Here is a 22,138-nt window from a genome sequence, read left to right as displayed (position 1 = left end):
TATCGGAGACAGCCCTCCAAGAGACTTAACATTAGAATTAAACCATTATGAACTAATCATCGTTCAAGAAAAATAAATACCTAAATGAGCTAAAGAAAAGAAATTTGTGAAATCTATATATATTCCTCCTTTTTATTATTCTTCATTTGCTTAAAAGTGGATTTCTTTTTTAAAAAAGCCGCAGTTAATTACATACAGTGAAACATCATTATTAGTTGAGACCACAGAGCCCACAAACAAAATCTGCAAGCAAGATTTACTAACAATCTCTGCTAAATTCTTGACACATAATGAAAAATGTTAAAAATATTCTTTTGTCGTAAAATCTTGAAATGTTGGAAAGCGGAAATTGTCTTGAGAAGAAACAAAGTTATGCAAAAAGACTCTCCTTTTATTGGTAAAATCTTGAACCACTTAACTAAGATATAACTAATCTTGGTAAAATCTTGTTATATTGTTAAAAATTGGCAATCAAATTACAAGTAAAAAAAAAAGATTATTTATTGGTGTGTGTAGTAGGGGGTGGTGGGTACAGTACGTGGTGAGTGGGGGAATGACTGATGCACAACTGTGTGTACTGTGTGCAGATTTTTTGGGGGGGTTTTGTTTGTTCGTTTGTTGTGTCCAATGAGTGAATGAGCCGTTGGTTTGGGGAGAGTTTTGAGATTTGAAATTCAAAAAAGTAACGGTTTATTCCCGCTTTGGGTGGAGGGGAACAGACGAAATGCCCCACGTCTTTCGAGAGTAATTACGATAATGGTATATATTATTTGAGGTGGACTGGAATTGGATCCTAAAAAGGCATGCCAACCCGTTTGGTGTGAAGCATGCATGAAAAGGCACAAATAAATAAGAAGAAGACTATTAACACCAAATGTAAGCAGACAATGAAATCGCTAAAGTCAGTGCAGTGAAGATCTATGCTGTCTTTGCAGATAAAGCCACAACATTAGCCTCGGATCCCTCTGTCCCACTTCGGACTACACACCCACCCACCCACACTATTTTGAAGGTTCAAATTTGCCAAAACAATGATGTACTATACTTGTGCTATAATAAGGTTCAAGAATGTTTTAATATGGTGCTCCATGGAAAATATATATTGTCACCGTGCCTGCTCATGCCCCATTAAGGCTTGAGGTTTCCATACAATGTTGATGCAATTAACAGCCTGGAACATGGATGCCATAGTTCTTCGTTTCATTAATTACACGGTCATGGTTCGTTAGGAGTTTGTATGACCGACAACATGTAAAAGTGTAGATAAAGTTTTGACTCTCAGGTTTACTGAATGGAGTCAACAATGAAGATGGTGAGAAGGGTCTGCAGGGAGATGATGGATGTTTCACTATCAAAATTTATGGGGACCTCTTCTTGAATGTTGGCAATCAAGTCACTTTGGTAAGAAGAGATTGACAGGTCGTCTCACAAAATTTAACATCACGTCAAATGTTATTTCAAATGAGTTTTTGTTTGTATTTGGGTTCAATCTGAATTCTATTTTCGTTAAAAATCCAGTGATTTTCAAGTAATGAAGTGATGGTTTTGTGTTTATTGAATAAAATACTTTTACCAAAAGAACATGTTGATTGGTGTTCTTCTTCCCATGCAATTACAAGGTGAATTGTTTAATGAACTGAATTAATTACGAGGTACTCAGGCATGAACACCGAGGTCGAAAACTTGCAGTCACTTTGTCTGTACCCATTTCTTTTTTATTGTGGGAATATTAAAATCCCAATTGGGCAACACTCTGTCTTGCTACGAAAAATAAAAATGTTAGGAGTAAAAAGGTTGGTTTGACCGACATTACTGTCTTCGAATGTACCAACTATTAACAAATAAAATGCCTGGATGCAATCATGCAAGAGATTCCATCAGACAGTATCTTATTAGTAGAACTCTGTGCAATTTAGGATGAGGCAATGGGGAAATACAGACTTGACAATTTTGCAACTAAGCTTATTATTGTACGGACAACAAGAATTAAACTAATGAAATGTGCTAATAAGCTAGCTAGGAACATCTACTGACTGTCGCACGAGTAATGCATCAGTTGATGGTCAGATGATCAACAAACAAGTCATTCAATAACTGGTTACGACTTCAAAGTCGAACTTGCAGTTGAAGGAGACGATCTTGGGCTAAGGAAGCCCCATATTTGTAAGCCTAGGGGAGAGCCAAATCTTGGGGCTGGGCCGTGGGGAAGGGATTGGAGTGTGAGTCTTGGAGTAGCGTGGTGATGGAAGCGTAGGTGATAGATTAACTTTTTCAAGTGCCTGGGACTGAAGCTCCATTGGATAATCCCTAACACACCCAATCCGAGGACCAACTCCACTAGCCCACTTGCATGATAAAGTCTTGGTCAATTCGAGTCTAGTTGCATTTATGTTTGTTGTATTGATTCCCATACTGCCTTCTGCTATGCGGTTTACAGGGCCGTTATATCCAATACCATCTGCTGTTGTTGTCAATGCAGCTTCGGAGTGGCCCTCCTCCGTTTCTGCCTTAAATTCCTCATCCGTTGCTTTAAGTGGTGGCGAGTCATCATGGATTGAACACCTCTGCAGAGAATAGGTCATGTTTATAAATACTTACTACGTTCTTGCGGTCCATGATCCAAGTCCAGAAGTGATTTCATCCATAAGTATGAGAAAGGTTACCTTGACATTAGTGATGTCTACATGGTTCTCCTGAAGAAAACTGATGAATTCCTTAAAGTTGTCTTCTGTAGGGAGATAGTGACCGCTATAAGGCCATATTGCCTGCACAGAAGAGGGCAAAAAATGATAATGAATGAATTAACACTTTTTCGAGAATGAAAAACAGTTGAATATGTATGTCAATTAAGATGGTTTGAGTTTATAGATTTTTACCTCAAGAATACCATTATGAGCAGTCAATCTACCAGCTGAGGTTGTAACCCCACCTGACAAGAAACTTGAATGCTGAAAAACACCTTTCCTCTTCTGTCCCACATACAAAGACCTTGATGTGCTCAGGACGAATATCCACTTGGTGCACTCATCTGTGTTCAGTAAATTGCCACTTTGCTTGTATACTAGCTTCCCTTCCTCCACAATCACTTCATATGATTCCCTCTCTTTCTGTCATATGATACGAAAACAAGTTTAATTAGAATGCAAAATCTAAGACGAGATACACACTCCTTCCTTTTTGTTTGTAGGAATTATAAGGCTTACAGGGCCAAGATACTGGATGCATTGACGCTGCAAGTCGACTCTGGGACAGCTTGGAAGATTTACTTCCTTACCTTCACCAATATCCAACCTTCAACACAAAGAAATGACAAAGAACATAGCATTATTTGATTAATTAAAGGATAGGCTGGAGTGTACTTTATTTTGACCTTTTGGATGGATGCTGTATGGATGAGAATAGCCTTACCAATAGAAGAAAGGCTGGTAACTTTTCCTCTCAAACCATACATCGTAATAGAAGTGTAAGCTGCGTCCATAGCGATGACGGGGATCAATCTGCGGGAATGATAAAACACAATTATCAGATGTTACATCTTTTGAACTCTTAACTGACACACGAGCACCAACACATTTCTGTAAGAAAATAGAAATCCTCATCGGTTTAGAGCCAGTAACCAGCAAAACTCTTCTTGGAAATTTGAGATTTTAATTCAGATTAAACATATAAACAGGTAACCATTCCTGCATAGTCAACACGACTCAACATTTTCCTCCCTGGAACTTCATTACAGCTATTTCAATTATGACATGATATCAAATAAACATCGTGGAGGAGCTTACAGCTTCAAGCCAATGATGCAAAGCTAGTTTCTGAGCTTTCTCATCCTTGAGTAACCCCTTGCCAACCTATGTAGACATAACAAGCAAATACATCTTTTAGGCTGTAATAATTCCATGAGACCTGATACTTTATAATGTCCATAGCGTATATGACATACCTTAGCAGCCCTTCTCTTTGCACGATACCACCGCGATGCAGCAGTTTCCTGTTCGTTGCTTTTGAAGTATGATATCGAGCTTTGGTCCAGAGCTGCTGAATCTAATGTTTTCCACCTAGAACACAGTAAGGGAAAGAAAACATTGAAATAGATCAATTAAAAGCATTAGGATGTCCTCATCTTTTCTGGAAATTGGTCGAGTATAACGACACAAACCAGAGTTCTTCAACCACAACTGCACAATCTGCAAGGTTTCTTCGTGTCCTATAACTCTTGTATACTTTTTGCAGCTTAGTTGCGGCATCATTCAGCTCGTTAATAGGCCTTGGGGAAGAGAACAGAAGAGGCTCTGCAACTGGAATGGAAAATTTGGGCTTCGGCCCGTTATTTGGTTCTTGATCTTTTCGTTCAAAAGATTTTGAATTCTCATTCTCCTCGCCCACAACCAATCCTTGTAGAGGAACGAGTGTTTTTAGCATTTGCTTTTGGGATTTTGGGCTATTGCCAAGAGTGCTTACACCTTCCTTCTTGAAACTAAATGTTCTCAAGATCACCTCTCCTTCTTTGCTCCCAAAGCTCATCGATCTTGCAACTATTGTCTCTACATTATCTGTCAAATTGAAAATCTTGAGCCTGAACTTGTCGTTCCATGCTGATAAAAGTAATGAAAGTGTTAACCCCATTTGCTAGCAGCAACAACAAAGCTATTAGCTCCTGATCCCTGTGATAATACAAAACTTGCTCAAATCCTTCTGAACAAGATTAAAAAACCATCACTAGATCAGTACCCTTCATTTCTATACATCCCTGCTTACAGTTAATTAAATCACAACTAAGACAAACCCCCAATATATTTACAAACGATATTTCATGCAAAATGAAATCAAGAAACACAGAATCATTCTGAGCAAAACCCTTTTTACCTTGGGAAATAAAAAGCAGGATGAGTTCTTCTTTCTCTATAAACTTCTACTTCTTGATATTCAGTCTATATCCCACCAGAAAGTTCCACTTGGAATAAATGAACTCAAGTACAGAAGCCACCTACTCTGTACTGAGATACCAAGTGCATGCAACCATTTTATACTAGGTGGTCTCAAGAACTGTCCAACATCCCAGTCAGCTAGCAAGAAGTAAATTCAACAAAGTGTAACAAAAAAGACAGATCTTCCAAGTAGACGAACCAGAAAAAGGTTGTGGAAAATCTTGGCCGATGAACCTTCGGGTGAAGTACAACGTGGAAGTAGGAGCAAATAAGTTCCCGTGAGTTGATTTTTCATTACCAAAACAGTGACAATAGAAGGTTATTCATGCAATGTCATGTCCTATATTGCTGTACAAAATTTTCTTGTGGACTTAATCTTTTTGGGATTTATCTATTCTGTTTCTTTATTTTTTTTGGGGTCTTTCTTCTTCTCTCGAACTATATATTATGATGTACGATGGTTCGTCAGACATAAATATTGCCGTGTAAGAAATATATCATGAAAAAACAAAAATGAAGCAAAATTATGAACCCCTCTTACCTAAGTGGACAAGATTTTCCTGTAATGTGCCCGATTCACAAGTCATGTGAGAGCAACGTGCCAACATATATGTGCTTATTGATATTTATGCATTTCATTTGACTTTGACTTTAATTCTTAAACTCATCTCTTTTAAAATGCGTTGATTTTTCTGAATTATGTCACTTATTAGGACGACTTTTGGAGTTGATAATTCAAATTGAATTTTTTTTAGTAAATTAAATGAGTTATATCAGTTTATGAATTAAGGCTTGTTGGTATTAACATTGAAAATAAATTAACAAGATTATATCATATATCATGGACTCTAAATAAATTTTTACTGCAGATTTCGTCAAATAATATATATGTATAGAGAGAGAGAGAGAGAGAGAGAGAGAGAGAGAGAGAGAGATCAATGAAGGCCTAGTATATAACTTTTGAATGGAAAATTTGGCTCAGCCGACGCCTGTTTTTTTAAAAACTTTCCTCTTTTCCAAAAACTTCCAACTTGTCAGAATTATTTCTAAAATGCAGCCCATATGCATTAGTTAATTACACACTGTAGCTCAGTTTTTACAAATTGTAGAGTAGCAATATATGACTATATAATAGTTCCATCAACCCCATTGGTCGAACGTAGCGTCAATCAACTTCTAAACTTTAACTTGTTCTGCCAACTTGAGGGACTCAAGTTTGAGTCAAGACATATACATATACATAGGTTACTTCTGAGAAATCTATTTTTCACTTGGTCAAAGCCCTAATGCACGACATGCCAATAAGAGAAACTAGCAACGAAATTTACTCAAGTGATGCAGTTCGTTCCGACTACTGAAAAATTATGAAAGTCGTACCTAAGAATGAATTTGGCCTGGCTGTCAATATGTCCGAGTCCGTATGTTGGAAGTCTTGTTTCTGGAGTTAGTTGCTAAAGCTTGTCTTTCACATCGGCCACGAGGCCCCACTTTAAGTTTTTTATGTTATTAATTACGTAGACTGCAGATACAGAAGTAGCTAATTGAAAATCTTAAAAAAAGTTAGATCCGGGGATTTATATGGTTCATTTAACTGAAAACTATAAGCGATGATGAAGAAACCCAAAATTCATTGCATGCAAGAAAAGTACAGAGATATTGTTAATAAAGCTCAGGCTCAAATTCAAGACCCATAATAGTTAAAACACCAAAGGATAGGGGCATGCTATATCAACATAACGTAGATTTGGTATTTATTGACATTCGATTCAGACCATATTCCTATAATTGTGTTCTACTTTATCACATACGGCCAAGATGAAACTACAAACATCTCCCAACCTCCCAAAATCCGTAGCAACAGCTGATGGAGGGCGAGGCGGGTTCCCAAATTCTGCCTCGCAAGAACCAGCCTGATTCACGGCCATCGAGACGTAGAATCTGACAGATGTTGAGTTCCCTTTCTGCATGCTCATCTTAGCCTCAGTCAGTCTCCTCCTCACATCAGAAAATTTCAAATGACACTTATAATACCTTTGCTTTTGTTTAATAAGATTTGGGTTTCTTGTGCTATCCTGTATTTTCTCATGGAGTGCCCAAATTTTGTTGTGGGTCGACCGGGATTGGTTCTGGGCCATGTTCATGGGTTTGGTGCCCAGTGCTGCAACTGGCTTGGGTAGAATTTAAGGGTGTTAATGTTTGCAGACAAAGAGACGGCTTCCTTGTTTGGCTGCACATTCCGTTGATCAGTTCATCTGTTGCTGTTGCATTGGGCTTTGCATGCGTGAAAACTTTGCTTGAAGATGTAACTAGGGGTATGAAGAAAATCAAGACTGAGCTAAGCAGAGAGTGTCATTATTGAGGGTTTGAATTCAAGTTTTTGATAAGAGTAGTTTGCCCTGCAGTCCAATGTGTGATAACTGTCATTATATATATAGTGTATGTGATTTTCCTTTTTTAAAATTTGGATATAATAGCAAATTGTATTGATGGAAGCCAGAACTTTTGAACGAATCCATGTACCACATCCCTTTCAGAGCTCACTAATTAAAAGGGACTAATACCATTATCTTCAAGCTTCTGCTGGTTTATCAAAGTAATATTAGTTATGCAGTAGATACGGCTTTTGAGTTTCGCCGAGGAGGTATTTCCAGCCAAGTCTTCATCATGTCGTATGCCGTGAAACCAATTGCTACCGATGGAACGATCTGCAACAAAGATCAAAGAGTCATAAGTCACGTTACAGGAGTAGCTTTTACTTGGTGTCTGGATAGTGCGAGCACTAGAAAGATTTATTCTCTTGAACCGTTCCCAAGAAAACAAGCACCATGAGACCATATCGGAGAAAGTTTAGTTCTTTTTGCATAAAATTACCTTGATATAATTAATGCTAAGACCGGCAAACAATTGTCTCCAACCTTGAACACGAACAATAGAAACGAGCCCCTCAAAAGAGCTTCTGTATCTGACACCACCTTGCGCTGAAGGCTCAACCTGAAATAGCTTAAAGTTACTAATTTGAAGAAACTGCAATGAGTAAGAGCACACACAAATTTATCAGCATCATTCATGATAAATATATGGAAATGGCAATACTTGTAAGGAGACTGCAAAACTATCTGATATGATAATAGTAGGCAACTCATTAATCATATACTATGTAAGAAACCACTTCAGAAGCTAAATGGTGAACTCATCAATTCCTGTAACTAGTATTTTCAATACTTGCTATGGATATATAATTATATTATATACTGAAACTTTTAACACCTGACCGATCTATTTGAGCAATTTGATGTCACAAAAAGTAAAGATGAAATCGACAAATACTCAGAAGTAGAGAGTAGAGGATAGAGCATAATGCACTACCTGCATTTGCCTCCTGACAACATCCAATGGATACGTGAAAGTCTGCCCAAGTAAACCGGCCATAGCTCCACATGATAATCGCAGTAAGATGGACTTCTGGTGCTCTTCAGGAACATGCCTCTTAAGTTCCTCATAGATGTAAAACTTCAGTCCAGCATAGGGAAGAATACCAATAAGTGTTGGACCTGTACAAAATGTAGTTTTTGCTCATTAATTTTGGTCGCAACAATATATTTGCAAATACATTCATAAAGTTTAGCATCATAAGCAAACGACAAATTTTAAGCCTTAGAAAATCATGTCTACCTAACACAGAGGGTAATCAGAGGAAGAAATACATTGTTGTAAATAATTGTACTGTGTACCATATATTGAGAGCTTCTGTGTTGGATCAATGGGTAAAAGGATAACCTGAGACACTATGCAAATAAAAGAAATGACTATAGAATTCAAATGTACCTATCCCACGATAGAGGGAGCGCACTCCCCCATTCTTGTATACTCTCTCTATCACATTTCTGATTCCACTGTAAGCAGGAGGTGCATTAAATTGTCTCTTCCCTAGCTGCATAGTTCCTCTTGTGTCTACAATCTATGAAAGAGAAGCAAGTAGATTAAAAACCTAAGGTATCATGTTAAGCAACCAACACATATGATGGGACTAAGAAGATATGGAAACTTCTTACATGAGACAAACTTAAAATGCCTAGTACCTGGTAAGCAAGTTTTGTACGGGCCAAATCCAAGGGATAAGTACATAAAACTGCAGTTCCTCCAGCAGCAGAACCAGCCAAAAGATCTACAACTGGCCCTGTTCCCAGGGCAGAGTAGTTGTCCAAAATCAATAACCTATATTGCTCATAAGTCATAAAGTGTAATGCCGCATAGGGAACAATCCGAAGTACGCTAGCTCCATTGCCCCTGGATCACCCAAAGAATAATCCACATTGGTATTTTGGAAACTCTTAAGACAGCGAAGTAGAGAACAACAATTTAAACCTTACTTATAAAATCCTGCAACACCTTCATGCTTCAGTAGCTTCTTTAGTGATTGAAATATCCCCAGTGAATGAAATCCTTGGGTTCTAGTCTACAAGGGCAAAGGTAACGTTAAAAGCAATTAGGACAGAGATTACTGATGACCAACATAATACAATTTATAACCATTGAAATTCAAAAGGATGATAAGGTTATATACAAAAAGAAAAAATCTCCATCAGGTAAAAGCTCTGAAACGTGAGAGAAAATGAGAATAATCATTCACCTGCGAAAGTATTTTAATTCGTTCCAAAGGAGCAACTGCAGTTTTAGCAAATGCACCAGCAGCACCTCCAGCAATCAATTCCTTAACATACACAGGAACACTATCAAAATATTTAATCTCTGCACTTGCAGATGATCCATCCACAAAACTAGACACATTTGATGACAGAGTGGATCCTTGCGAAGAATCCATTTTCCAAGATCCTTTTATTCTCAAATCCAGTAATCAAAACCTGGCCTTCTCCTTTAATTCCTAGTATCCAACAAAAACTACTTGTCCTCCACTCTGCAATTGGTATATCTCTTGAGATAGAGAAAGAGAACACTTTCTGCTCAACAGGAAACACAAATGGCCTGAGAACAAACCCTATGTTCACAAGCCAATCCTCCCCTTCAGTCAGGAAAAGATGCATCAAAAACTGAAAAGAACAAGGACAGAACCCTCACGATTGAAATACAACCCTCATGGATCCACAAGAAAATGTTCTTCAAATGAAAGCCAAAATCTTTCTCAAGAAGCAATACACAAAGATGCAAGAATCAGAATCCTGTCAATCAAGAAATCAAATATTTCCACCGAATCAACGCCCTATATCAAAACTTGCAAACTAAGTGCTTCCCAGATGGCGCAACAGCCTAAATCTGAAAAGCCCAATTGATGCTATTTGATTAAACCCAAACTCTGGCTGTAAAAAAAGGTAACAAATTGATTCTTTTACTCAATAAAAGGAATAACAACACTCAAAGATACTAATAACCCCACAAAATATCAAATTCCTTTGTTGATGAAAGACAATAAAAGAATGTTCTGTTTCAAGTTGCAACTTGAAACGGCTAAAAGATGAGGCTTTCTTGTGTCCCGTATGGTTCAATCATTCTCAAACGAATGAAGTAGTTATATATAGTTGTTCTTATTCTCCCCTTTCCTCGTTTCTTGGAACGGCCAATTGACTGGAAAGAGATTCCGGAAAATAATGGTGAAAGTGACAGTTATAGTGGGAAACAAATACCTACAAAACTGAGAGATTAATACTTCCACAGTTCCAGGACCTAAGTAGAAGTCTTTCTGGATTATGATTCCCAAGCCCCCTAGTTTTATACTAGCGGCTTAAATGTAAGTTTCATCCCCTATTTTTTACATTTTTTATGTTTTAATTTTTTTAGATAATAAATAGGTTCGATAATTTTTTATATGAAAAAAAAAGAGAGAGAGATTATTTTATTTTAAATTAAGCAATATGTTATTATTATGTTCACAAGAGTTCAAAATTTTTATTTTTCATGCAAGATAATTACATCTTATTCACTATATAAAATATAAAAAATTTGGTTTTCTTTTTAAAAAATGATTAATTTGATAATTTTACAAACTTAAGGTGATAAAATCAAATTTAAACTAACCATATTACCCTTAAAAAAGTTAAACTCCGACCACGGCCGAAAAATAGTTAGGGAGACCAAATTGAAACAAATATTATAGTTTAGAGACGTTACAATAAAAAAAATAAATTTGAGAGATTAAGTGATTTTAAACAAAAATTTAAAAGACTAAATATAACATTTACCCTATAAAGTATAGACATAAGAATACTTATAATTAAAAAGATTTATTGTGAAGAGAGGAAAAAGTTACAAAATTTTCACTATGACCAACAACGTCAAGAATAGTAGAAGACTGCTGAAAAATTGATCCATTTTATGATTATTTTAATTGATTCTTACTGCCATTGTAATTAGGAAATAATATCAAACTATATGTTATAATTAACAAGAGAGTATTCTCAGCTCCAGCTAACTTCATTTTTCACTTGGGAACTTTATTACAAATAGCCAAAATGATACTGCAAATATCTTTAAGCCTGTCATTAGCCTCCAAGATGTTGCCTGATTGTTCACGAGGTGGCTTCATTAACTCTCTGTTGCAAGAATCAACTCGATTCACAGCAACCTTAATGCAGTTCTTAACAGACCTTGCAGCCCCAGCCAACATGTATTCATTAGCTTTTGTCAGCTGATTTATGACATCTATTTTATATTTCATGAAACACTTGTGGTATTTTGTTCTGATTTCAGGTTTATCCGCAGGTGTAGCAGTGTAACGCCGCCAGATCAAAAATCAGCTGTTGTATTAGCATGATGTAGAGCCATGTTCATGGAGCTGCTGCCAAGGGCTGCTACAGAATTAGGCTTGAGGCTCTTGCCTTTTGAGGATTTCAGATTGTTTTGACAAAGACAAGGTTTCCTTGTCTGTGAGCAAATCCTATGGATGAGTTCATCTGTTATGATGACTGCATTTTTATGTTTCGCTGCTAATGTGAGCTTGTCTATTGAAGATGCTAGGAGTACGAGGAAAACCAAGAATTGCGTTATAATAGAAAGTACTCTCATTCTTGCGCTCTTGTCGTCTGAATTTTGATTGTTAATGGTTCTGCATGCAGATTACAATTGTGTGATTGTTCAATTATATAGATAATATAGGTATTATTTTCTAATCATTTTCACGTACGTAGATAAGAAATTGCTGCATATAAAGGCAAAACTATTTGATGACAAGGTGAGCAAAACTTGATTGGACATTATTGAAATTCTTGTACAAGAACAATATATATCAATGAATACATCCCTTTGTTCTTTCCTTACTTTTTCTTGTAAAAGCTAATGGGTAAATATGTTTAACTTAATTTTCCCAACTAGAAAGTATATATATATATATATAACACAACCACTTAATCAGTAAGTTTCCATGATGGCACTCAAACACCTCAACCTAGGAATCATTGATGAACTTTATTACAAATGGCCAAGATGATACTACAAAGATCTTTGAACTTAACATTGGCCTCCTGGACATCCGAACGCTCACGAGGTGGTCTCAGCAACTCTTGGTTGCAAGAATTAACTTGGTTTACAGAAACCAAAACGTAGTCCTTAACAGATTCTGGAGACCCAGCCAACATGTACTTGTTAGCTTGGCTTAGTTGTTTCATGATATCTGTATACTTCAAGAAACACTTGTAGTACTTCATTCTCACTTCTGGTATGAACTTTTGTACCTCGGTAATGGGCCCAAGTTAAGGCAACTGTTCTGTTAGCTCGAGATTCAACCATGTACATGGAATTGCGGCCTAAGGCTGCAACTGGATTAGGCTGAAGGCTCTTACCTTTTAAAGATTTTAGATTGTTCAGACAAAGAGAAGGGTTCCGCGTATGATTGCAAATTCCACGGATCAATTCATCTGTCACTGTTCCATTGATTTGTGCTGATGTGGAACTATTGGTTGAAGATGTTATAACGAGTATGAGAAAATTCAAGAATGGGCTAAGAAAATGAAGAGTACTCATTCTGGAGCTTTTGAGTTTCTTAACAGTGCAGATTCATCTGTGTTATTCATCCTTAAATATATAAAATTTTGGTGTTAGGTTTATTTTCCGTATTTTCAGGTGAGTAAAAATTCTGCATACAAATGCAAAATGTATTGAGGACCAAGTTAGCCTTTCTGAGCCACTCAACCGGATATATACTTATTACAGATTTCCACAATTATATGGCAGAATGTTTGCAAGAACTTCCTATTAGCCTCCTACGTGGGTGGTTTCAACAATTCAACGTCGCAGGAATGAACTCGATCCACTGCGAGCAATGTGTAATTTTTGACAGATCTGGCCTCTCTAGCCAACATCAATTTCTTAGCTTTATTAAGTTGCTTCATAGCATCAACATAATTCAAAACACAATTATAGTACCTTCTTCTTAGTTTAAACATACGCGTAGCTGTACCACAATACTGGTCCCAAATTGAGGTAGCCGTTCTGTTGGCATGAGATTGTGCCATGCGACAACGAGGGGTTTAGGGAAAAGGCGAGAGCAGGGTGTTTAGACAAATAGAAGGGTTCCTTGTCCTGGAACAAATTTCATGGATGAGTTCATCTGTTATTCTTTGATTTGTGTCTGAAAGCGAGAAAATTTTGATTGAGGATGTTAGGAGCATAATCAGGATGATCAAAAGTGGACTAAGGAAAGAAAATCTCAGTATTCTGCCCTCTCTTTATGTCCACTCTGTTTTTGCTTGGATGTTGATTATTCAAGTCAAATGCAAAAACATATGTATGATTTTGTTTATGAATAACTGTAAAAATAATATGGTCCAAACCAAATGATTGGGCCTGCTCATTGGACAGCCGAATCCCTAGACCCAAATCTCAGTTATCCACCAACCCGACCTATTAAAGGTTTGACCAGCTGCTTTCTTACATAAACCCTTCTCCCTCATTTCTTAACCCTAATCCGCCGTCTTCATCTCTTCTTCTATGCTCTTCCTTTCTCCAAAAATGGTTGTTAATGAGCCATTAAGAGCCAGCCTCTTTAAATGGCTGATTCTTGTTGGTTCATGGTTAACGAACTGATTATTCCACTGTCTTCTCCTTCCTCTAAATCTCTGAAAGCCTCTGTGGCAAAAACCTTTGTGGTTTCTGGTTCAAAAGCCTTAATGGCAATTCCTTGGTGGGTTTTTAAGTATAACCTTTGTGGTTTACAAGCCTTTGTGGCTTCTGTGTGATCTGTGCAACCGTGAGCAAGGTTGTGACCTTCGGCCTCACTAGGCACTGGGTCTTAGGCCTCTGAGCCGATTAATCTGACACTGTTTATGTCCCTTCTCTCTGTACTGTTGCATTTCCCCGGTTTATTACTTGTAAGTCTATTTTTGTTATATAGGGCCATTGTAATATTTTATAGAAAGGTTTGTAACTATTTTTAAGTTTCTGTAATTTTATACTGTAATCTTGCCGGATACCGATCCACTCCCAACAATGGTATCAGAGCGGGGTTAAGTCTCTGGCCTGAAAGTGCCACTCACAGTAATACTGTTCCAACTCTAGAACTCCTTTATTTTTCCGATCCTAGATCCCCAATCCCTTACTGTAAAACTCCCTTGGCCGGGCTCGAGAAGCCGTCGGGTATCTGGTGGAGAGACAGTTAAGGCCCTTGCAATATTCTGTTAAATATCTTTATGATACTCTACTGCCACTTGCTTACATTAATACTCTATAATATGTTGTTGCTCTGGGATCTGTGTATTTTTTATATTACCCTGTGATTAATGTTACTACTGTGTGACTTTATTTTCTGTAAAATGTCTGGTTATAATTTGCAACCTTTCGATGAAAAATCTGATTTTACTATTTGGCAACAAAAAATGAAAGAAATTCTAATACAACAAAAAGTCTTTAAAGCAATTGATGGAAAATACTTTGAAATTGTTTCTAAAGAAAAAGCGCTTGAAAATGATGAGTATGCTTATTTTTCTATTATCTTAAATCTATCTGATACTGTGATAAGAAAACTTGGAAATCAAAACACTGCTAAAGAACTTTGGAATAAATTAGAGGAACTTTATACAGAAACATCACTTCCTAGTAAATTATTTCTTTTAGAAAAAATTTTCAGGTATAAGTTTGATCTTTCTAAAAATATTGATGATTTTACTAAATTAATTGAAGACATAAAACTTGCTGGAGATAAAAATATAGATGATTATACTCCTATAGTTCTGTTAAATGCCATTCCTGAATCCTATGGTGATGTTAAAGCTGCTATCAAATATGGTAGAGATAATGTAACCTTAGAAACTGTAATGTGGGTTAAAAATAAAAAGCAAAGAAATGGATTTAAAAACAAATATTCTTAGTACTAGTAATAATGAAGTAAATTATGTAAGAGGAAGACCTAAGACTAGGAATAATAGTAATTCTAAGTTCAGAAAATACAGTAAAAGTTGTAGCAGAAGTAGGGGAAGAAGTCCTAGGACTAAATATAATAATAATAATAACAACAATAAAAGAAATGAAGATAAAAACACCAAAAAGGATTTTAGGTGTTATAATTGTGGAGGTAGAGGTCATTTTATTATATGTTGTTATTAAACACCAAAAACACCAAAAAGGACTAAATCTGCACATTTCTTGCCAATCCATCAAAATGATTCTTTGGATAAGCTCGCCGAATTATATGTTTCAGAGATTGTGAGATTACATGGTATTCCTACCTCTATAGTTTCTGATAGAGATCCTCGATTTACTTCTCATTTCTGGGGAAGCTTGCAAACGGCGCTAGGTACAAAATTGCATTTCAGTACAGCGTTTCATCCTCAAACGGATGGACAGTCAAAAAGGACGATTCAGACATTGGAAGATATGATGAGAGCCTGCGTAATTGAATTCAGAGGAAACTGGGATGATCATCTACCACTGATGGAATTTGCTTATAATAATAGTTTTCATTCCAGTATTCGTATGGCTCCATATGAAGCTTTGTATGGAAGAAAATGCCGAAGTCCGATCTGTTGGGATATTGAGGGATTGAGACAGCTTGAAGGGCCGGAGTTAGTTCAAGAAACAGTGGACAAGATAAAAACAGTTAAAAAGTGTTTGAAAGCAGCACAGGATCGGCAGGAGAGTTACGTCGATAAGCATCGTAGAGAGATGGAATATGAAGTAGGGGAAAAAGTCTTTCTAAAAGTATCACCATGGAGAGGAATCTTAAGATTCGGGAAGCAGGGAAAGCTGAGTCCGCGATATATTGGGCCATATGAAATTGCAGGGAAAGCTGAGTCCGCGATATATTGGGCCATATGAAATTCTGGAGCGAGTTGGACCACTAGCCTATCAGTTAGCATTACCGACTGAATTATCGCAGATACATGACGTATTTCACGTTTCTATGCTACGGCGATACCGATCCGATCCTAGTCATATTTTGTATGAGCCAGAGATAGAGATATCAGAGGGATTGACATTTGTAGAAGAGCCAACAGAAATTTTGGACCGGAGTATAAAGAAATTGAGGAATAAAGAAATACCAATGGTGAAGGTCAAGTGGAGTCATCACTCTCCAAGGGAAGCCACTTGGGAAGTTGAGGAGAACATGAGAGAAAAATACCCATATTTATTCCCTGATCCGGTAAGTTAGTTAAATTTCGAGGACGAAATTTTTATTAGGAGGGGAGAATTGTGACGTCCGTAGAATTTTTCACGTAATTGGAAGACTAATTGGTAATTATTAAAAATTTAAATTTAATTAGTAAATGAATTATAGATTGAATTTGGGATATAATAAAACGTGAACGGATTAAATTGGAGTTCGTTATAACATTTTGGGACAATTTATATTAATTAAGAAAATTAGGAAGGACGTAAATGGTATTTTGAGAAAAATTTAATTAATAAATAAAATAATACTAATATTATATATATATATATATATTAGTAAGTAATATAATATATATATGTATTTCAGTAGTGATATAATATTATATATATATGAATTAAGGAAAGGCCCACCGCCTCACCACTCACTAAATATATATATATATATATATATATTAAATTGAAACTCATTGGCATATTAGACAAACAAATTAACACACTGACGCGCACAATTACGGAGGAAACAGGTACGGATTTTAGATTTAATTCCTTATTAATTTATATAATTATATTATTTAATTAGTCCGTTTATTAAATGTTGTTTATACTGAGTAATTTACCATTTAATCGGAGTATTTTACGGATTTGGCTATTTAAAATAGCGTCGAATTAAATATCAAATTGGATATAAAAATGATATCGTTGGTCGATTAGATTGTTAAATTTATTAGATTTGAATATTACTATAGTTAATTTATATAATTCCATCAGAATTATTAACCAAATACGCAATTATATATATTATTGTTCAATTAAAGTGTATAATAACGAGAAATTGATAGAAAATTCATAAAAATATTTCGAAGATTATATTTAATAAATGGTATGTTAATAAAGAGGAAAAATGAAGATTTGTATTTCGATAGAAATGAAATATTAAAGAATTATTAGAAATTGTACAAACGATATTCAATATTATATCCTAAAGAAATTACGATATTCTCGATATATTAATTGTGTATGGTATAACTTAGGATACGGGGGTGAGGTGAAAGGACTGACAATTAGCGATTGAGTAGAAAGAAACGTTGTGAGATTGAGGTAAGTAAATAATTAGTATTATCTATATATGTTCCCTTTATTTGTGCTATTACTGTTATATAAATTTGTGGTTCATGCTGTCATTGATTTGTCTGAAAGTATATGAGTGATGAATGATTTGATTTGATTGATGGTATTGTGCATGTGGAATGAGAAAATACGTTGGAATATTATGTTTGTTGTTTGATGTATTGTGGATGTTTGAAACTGAGAATATGTTGATATATTATTTTATGTTACTAGTTGCTTACAAGAATGGTGATATGTGGAAATGAGGGAGTGGTGGAAACTGAATGTAATTGTGGCGTGAATACCCCTTGATGTGTTGAAAAGCCTGTAAGGCGAAATGAAATGAAAAGAGTTTTGATGCGATATGAGAAAGAAATGAAATGAAAAGAGCTTTGATGCGATAAGAAAAAGATGTGATGTGAAAAGAGCTATGATGCGAAATAAAAGAGCTATGATGCGAATTGAAAGAGCTATGATGCGAAATGGGATTGATGAGCCGACTGTCAAGGGGATTCACTTAAATTTATATGACGGTGAGATTGAGTTGACGGGAAAAATACGATATCACATTCTGGTAAGCAAACTAGGGAAAAAGAAAGTTTAATTGATTATTTTATTGTGAGATAGCTATGTGGTGTACTACAATTGATTATGTTGGAGTTAAATTGACTGTAATCCATGCATGTTGCCTACTTGTCATGTTTGGGCTGTGATTGATGTACATATATAGATAGGGCTGATTATTTACTTACTGAGTGGCAGACTCATCCCTCTGTTGACATTTTCTTTCAGGAGTAGACTTTGAGGTATCCGACTGTTGAAGAATAGGTCTACGCACTATACTCAGTCAGGTCGGGCCAGTATGTTGTTTCTCCTTTTTGTTAGCTAGAGTACAAATCTTATTTTGTTTGTATAAAGAGAACGTAGGAGTGGAGATTAACTGTGGTGACTACTCGTGGTGTTTGATATGTATATATATAATGTTGTGGGTTGATAATGCCTATTATGACGTGTTGGGATTACGTTACAAATTGATTAGATGATTATGTGCAAATGTATATATATGAACACAGGGATTTCTATAACTATGACGTTTAGGGTAGATATAGCTCTTGTAGCGAAGGGGGGGTGCTACACCTAAAAATGCCTCTATAATTGACTGTGAATGGGTTTTCAAAATTAAAGAAGAAAACAATGCCAAAAGATTTAAAGCTAGACTTGTAGCAAAAGGTTTTACACAGAAAGAAGGCGTTGACTTTATAGAAATCTTTTCTCCTGTGGTTAAATTTACTACTATTAAAATAAAATAAATTGCTTTCTTGCATGAAAACTTAGATGAACAGATTTATATGTCTCAGCCCCATGGTTTTGTTGATAAGAAAAATTCAAATCTTGTGTGTTTACTCAAAAAATCTTTATATGGTTTAAAGCAATCCCCTAGACAGTGGAACAAAAAGTTTGATCAGTTCATGCATTCCTTGGATTTTAAAAACAGTGCCTATGATCCATGCGTATATTTCAAGTATAAAAATAATGTGCCTTTATTTCTTGTTTTATATGTGGATGACATGCTAATAGCTAGTCTGAGTATGATTAAGTGCTTACAAAATAATCCATGCCAGAATTTTGAAATGAAAGATTTACGAGATGCTAAGAAAATACTTGGTATGAATATAGAAAGAAACAAAACCAAGTCAACTATTTTCTTAAATCAAACTCCTTACATTCAAAGCATTCTTGAAAAGTTTTCCATGAAAAAGTCCAAACCATCTTCTGTTCCTCTTGCTGCACATTTTCAATTAAGTAAAGAACAGTGTCCCAAAACAGATTTTGAAAAAGACAAAATGAAAAATGTGTCTTATTCAAATGCTATAGAATCTGTAATGTATCTAATGGTAAGCACTAGGCCTGATATAGAGTATGAAGTTAGCTGTTTAAGTAGATATATGTCAAATCCAGGTACTCCCCACTGGGAAGCTGTTAAATGGCTCTTTAGGTATTTAAATGGGACTAAAAACCTTGGAATAACTTTTTCTAAAAGCACTAATGGTGTCAAACTTGAAGGTTTTGTGGACTTTAATTATGCTAATGATAGAGATAGTAGAAATCAACTACTTCTTATATTTTTACTCTCTGTAATGCATACATAAGTTGGAAGTCTCAACTTCAAAGTATTGTAGCTCTTTCTACTACTGAAGCTGAGTATATAGCAACTATTGAAGTAATAAAAGAAGCAATATGGCTCAAAGGTTTAATTTCTGAAATTGGTTTCTAGAATATAAACTTGTAGTTTACTCTGATAGTCAGTCCAGTATCCAGCTATGTAAGAATCCAGTTTTTCACTATAAAACCAAACACATAGATGTTAGGTATCACTTTATTAGGGATGTTATAAATAAAGGAGTAATCAATCTTGAAAAAATAAAGTCTGAAGAAAATCCAGCAGATATGAGAACAAAATGCTTAATAATCGAAAAATTTAAAAATTGTCTTTACATTCTTCACTTATAAACTATTATTCCTTAACCATTTTTATTTTGCAGGTATTGGAAGCAAAGACAATGATAACAACCTCTTGACCACCATCTTGGTTTGAACCAAGATGGAAAATGCAAAAATAATATAGCCCAAACCAAATGATTGGGCCTGGCTCATTGGACGATCGGATCTACTAGACCCAAATCTCACTTATCCACCAACCCGGCCCATTAAAGGTTTGACCCGACTACTTTCTTACATAAATCCTTCTCCCTCATTTCTTAACCCTAATCCGCCGTCTTCATCTCTTCTTCTTCTCTCAGACGACCCTTAAGGTCCTTCCCCACTCCTTCGACTTCTGTGCTCTTCCTTTCTCCAAAAATGGTTGTTAATGAGCCATTAAGAGCCAGCCTCTTTAAATGGTTGATTCTTGTTGGTTCATGGTTAACGAACTGATTATTCCACTGTCTTCTCCTTCCTCTAAATCTTTGAAAGCCTCTGTGGCAAAAACCTTTGTGGTTTCTGGTTCAAAAGCCTTAGTGGCAATTCCTCGGTGGAATTTTGAGTATAACCTTTGTGTTTTACAAGCCTTTGTGGCTTCTGTGTGATCTGTGCAACCATGAGCAAGGTTGTGGCCTTCGGCCTCACTAGGCCCTGGGTCTTAGGCCTCTGAGCCGATTAATCTGACACTGTTTATGTCCCCTTTCTCTGTACTATTGCATTTTCCCGGTTTATTACTTATAAGTCTATTTTTATTATATAAGGCCATTGTAATTTGTTATAGAAAGGTTTGTAATTATTTTTAAGTTTTTGTAATTTTATACTGTAATCTTACCGGAGACCGATCCACTCCCAACAATAGCTTTCCTACTTCTTCTCTTTTTCCCAAATAGGCAGAAATGGTGTATATAATGGCAAAGTGCATTGACGGCCAAATGAAACATGATTGGCCATTACTTTAAAAAACTTGTTGAAAGTGAAAACAACAATATAATATTATTTTATATCTAAATTTATAATTATATTGAAATTTTTAATATAATACTCTTTTAATTAAACTAATTAAAATTAATTTAAAAAACAATAGGTAAATTACTTTTTTTCGTCCCATAAAAAAGGAATTTTTTCACTTTAGTTCCATGATTTACGGAATTTCCGTTTTAATCCTATACTTTAATAGATTCTCCATTCTTCCGCTAAAATTTGACGAAAAATAGTGTTTGGAACTAAGGAAATTTATTTAAAAAATACAAGAAAAAAATTAAAAAAATAATGTGTTTTAGAAAAATTTTAAAAAGTAAGTGGCATCGCGGTTACTCACCACAGTGCCACAATTTTTTATTTAAAAAAATAAATTCTCTATGTCACCGCGGTGCTCAATCGCGGTGACATAGTTTTTTTTAAAAAAAAAAATTTAATGTGTCACCGCGTGATAATTTTTTTTTAAAAAAAAAAATTATTTTATTCCACGACGAATTGCTGCCAACTTCTCGTTAAAATTTCGACACCATCATGGCTAGTTGTCAACCATCAAATATACCGTTCGACTCCACTTGATGAAACGAACATTTTCCCACAAACAATTTCAAGTTTTATCAATCGTAAATAATGAATTTTTAGCACGACCACCGCACCTTTCGACCGTCGATTCGCCGCCATCGGAGTGACCCACAATCACAGACCACCACCACTGGACTCGCCTCGACCTAACGGTTCTAACGAGACCAACCTAGTTCAATTTTATTAAATATTTGTTGAGATATGAAAATTTAAAAAATTTTTCACCGAAAATTCGCGCTAAAGTTGTTTGCTATCATTTCTCCACCGTCAGGACGAATCACGGATTGACACTATAGCCATTCGAATCCTGTCGTCCAGACGATTCCAACAAGACCAGTCTTGCTCAATTTCATCAAGTATTTGTTTGTTCAATTAAAATTCATATGTTTTAAAATAGTTATAATTTTATTAAATTCTATTTAATTAATTAATAATACTATTTATAATTAATTAATAATATTATTTATAATTAATTAAATAGAATATAATAAAATTATAAATATTTTAAAATATAT

At 35.5% G+C, this 22,138-nt stretch overlaps 3 protein-coding genes across 5 annotated transcripts; all 3 read right to left on the bottom strand.

Annotated features, from left to right (window-relative positions):
• Nucleotides 1,833–5,010, bottom strand: LOC105164663 (IQ domain-containing protein IQM1). 3 transcript variants are annotated; one of them, XM_011083371.2, is made up of 9 exons: nt 4,864–5,010; nt 4,157–4,661; nt 3,941–4,055; nt 3,783–3,848; nt 3,409–3,497; nt 3,204–3,291; nt 2,877–3,107; nt 2,664–2,765; nt 1,833–2,564 (listed from the first exon to the last, which is right to left on the bottom strand). In XM_011083371.2, the coding sequence occupies exons 2-9, from the start codon at nt 4,621–4,623 to the stop codon at nt 2,145–2,147; spliced, it is 1,578 nt and encodes a 525-aa protein (XP_011081673.1). In that variant the 5' UTR covers nt 4,624–4,661; nt 4,864–5,010; the 3' UTR covers nt 1,833–2,144. The 3 variants fall into 3 exon arrangements, with proteins under 3 accessions (XP_011081673.1, XP_011081674.1, XP_020550714.1); XM_011083372.2 differs by having other exon boundaries at nt 4,157–4,592; nt 4,864–5,009; XM_020695055.1 differs by having other exon boundaries at nt 4,157–4,550; nt 4,864–5,004.
• LOC105164662 (graves disease carrier protein) lies at nt 6,652–10,609 on the bottom strand. The gene is made up of 7 exons (XM_011083370.2): nt 9,556–10,609; nt 9,296–9,381; nt 9,005–9,212; nt 8,751–8,883; nt 8,292–8,476; nt 7,797–7,916; nt 6,652–7,630 (listed from the first exon to the last, which is right to left on the bottom strand). The coding sequence occupies exons 1-7, from the start codon at nt 9,745–9,747 to the stop codon at nt 7,529–7,531; spliced, it is 1,026 nt and encodes a 341-aa protein (XP_011081672.1). The 5' UTR covers nt 9,748–10,609; the 3' UTR covers nt 6,652–7,528.
• On the bottom strand, nt 6,692–7,060 carry LOC105165044 (pectinesterase inhibitor-like). The gene has a single exon (XM_011083920.1). It carries the CDS (start codon nt 7,058–7,060, stop codon nt 6,692–6,694), a length of 369 nt encoding a protein of 122 aa, XP_011082222.1.

This window comes from Sesamum indicum, linkage group LG6 (assembly GCF_000512975.1).
Source record: "Sesamum indicum cultivar Zhongzhi No. 13 linkage group LG6, S_indicum_v1.0, whole genome shotgun sequence".
Taxonomy (NCBI): domain Eukaryota; kingdom Viridiplantae; phylum Streptophyta; class Magnoliopsida; order Lamiales; family Pedaliaceae; genus Sesamum; species Sesamum indicum.
This window is presented reverse-complemented; position numbering and strand designations above follow the sequence as displayed.

Coding starts and splice junctions, on each gene's coding strand:
- LOC105164663 (XM_011083371.2), bottom strand. CDS start 4,623: ATGGGGTTAACACTTTCATTACTTTTATCAGCATGGAACGACAAGTTC. Junction 3,498..3,782: donor TGCATCATTGGCTTGAAGCT/GTAAGCTCCTCC, acceptor TCATTCCCGCAG/ATTGATCCCCGTCATCGCTA. Junction 2,766..2,876: donor CTCATAATGGTATTCTTGAG/GTAAAAATCTAT, acceptor TCTTCTGTGCAG/GCAATATGGCCTTATAGCGG.
- LOC105165044 (XM_011083920.1), bottom strand. CDS start 7,060: ATGGCCCAGAACCAATCCCGGTCGACCCACAACAAAATTTGGGCACTC.
- LOC105164662 (XM_011083370.2), bottom strand. CDS start 9,747: ATGGATTCTTCGCAAGGATCCACTCTGTCATCAAATGTGTCTAGTTTT. Junction 7,917..8,291: donor TTGTCAGGAGGCAAATGCAG/GTAGTGCATTAT, acceptor AAGCTATTTCAG/GTTGAGCCTTCAGCGCAAGG. Junction 7,631..7,796: donor TTAGCATTAATTATATCAAG/GTAATTTTATGC, acceptor TCTTTGTTGCAG/ATCGTTCCATCGGTAGCAAT.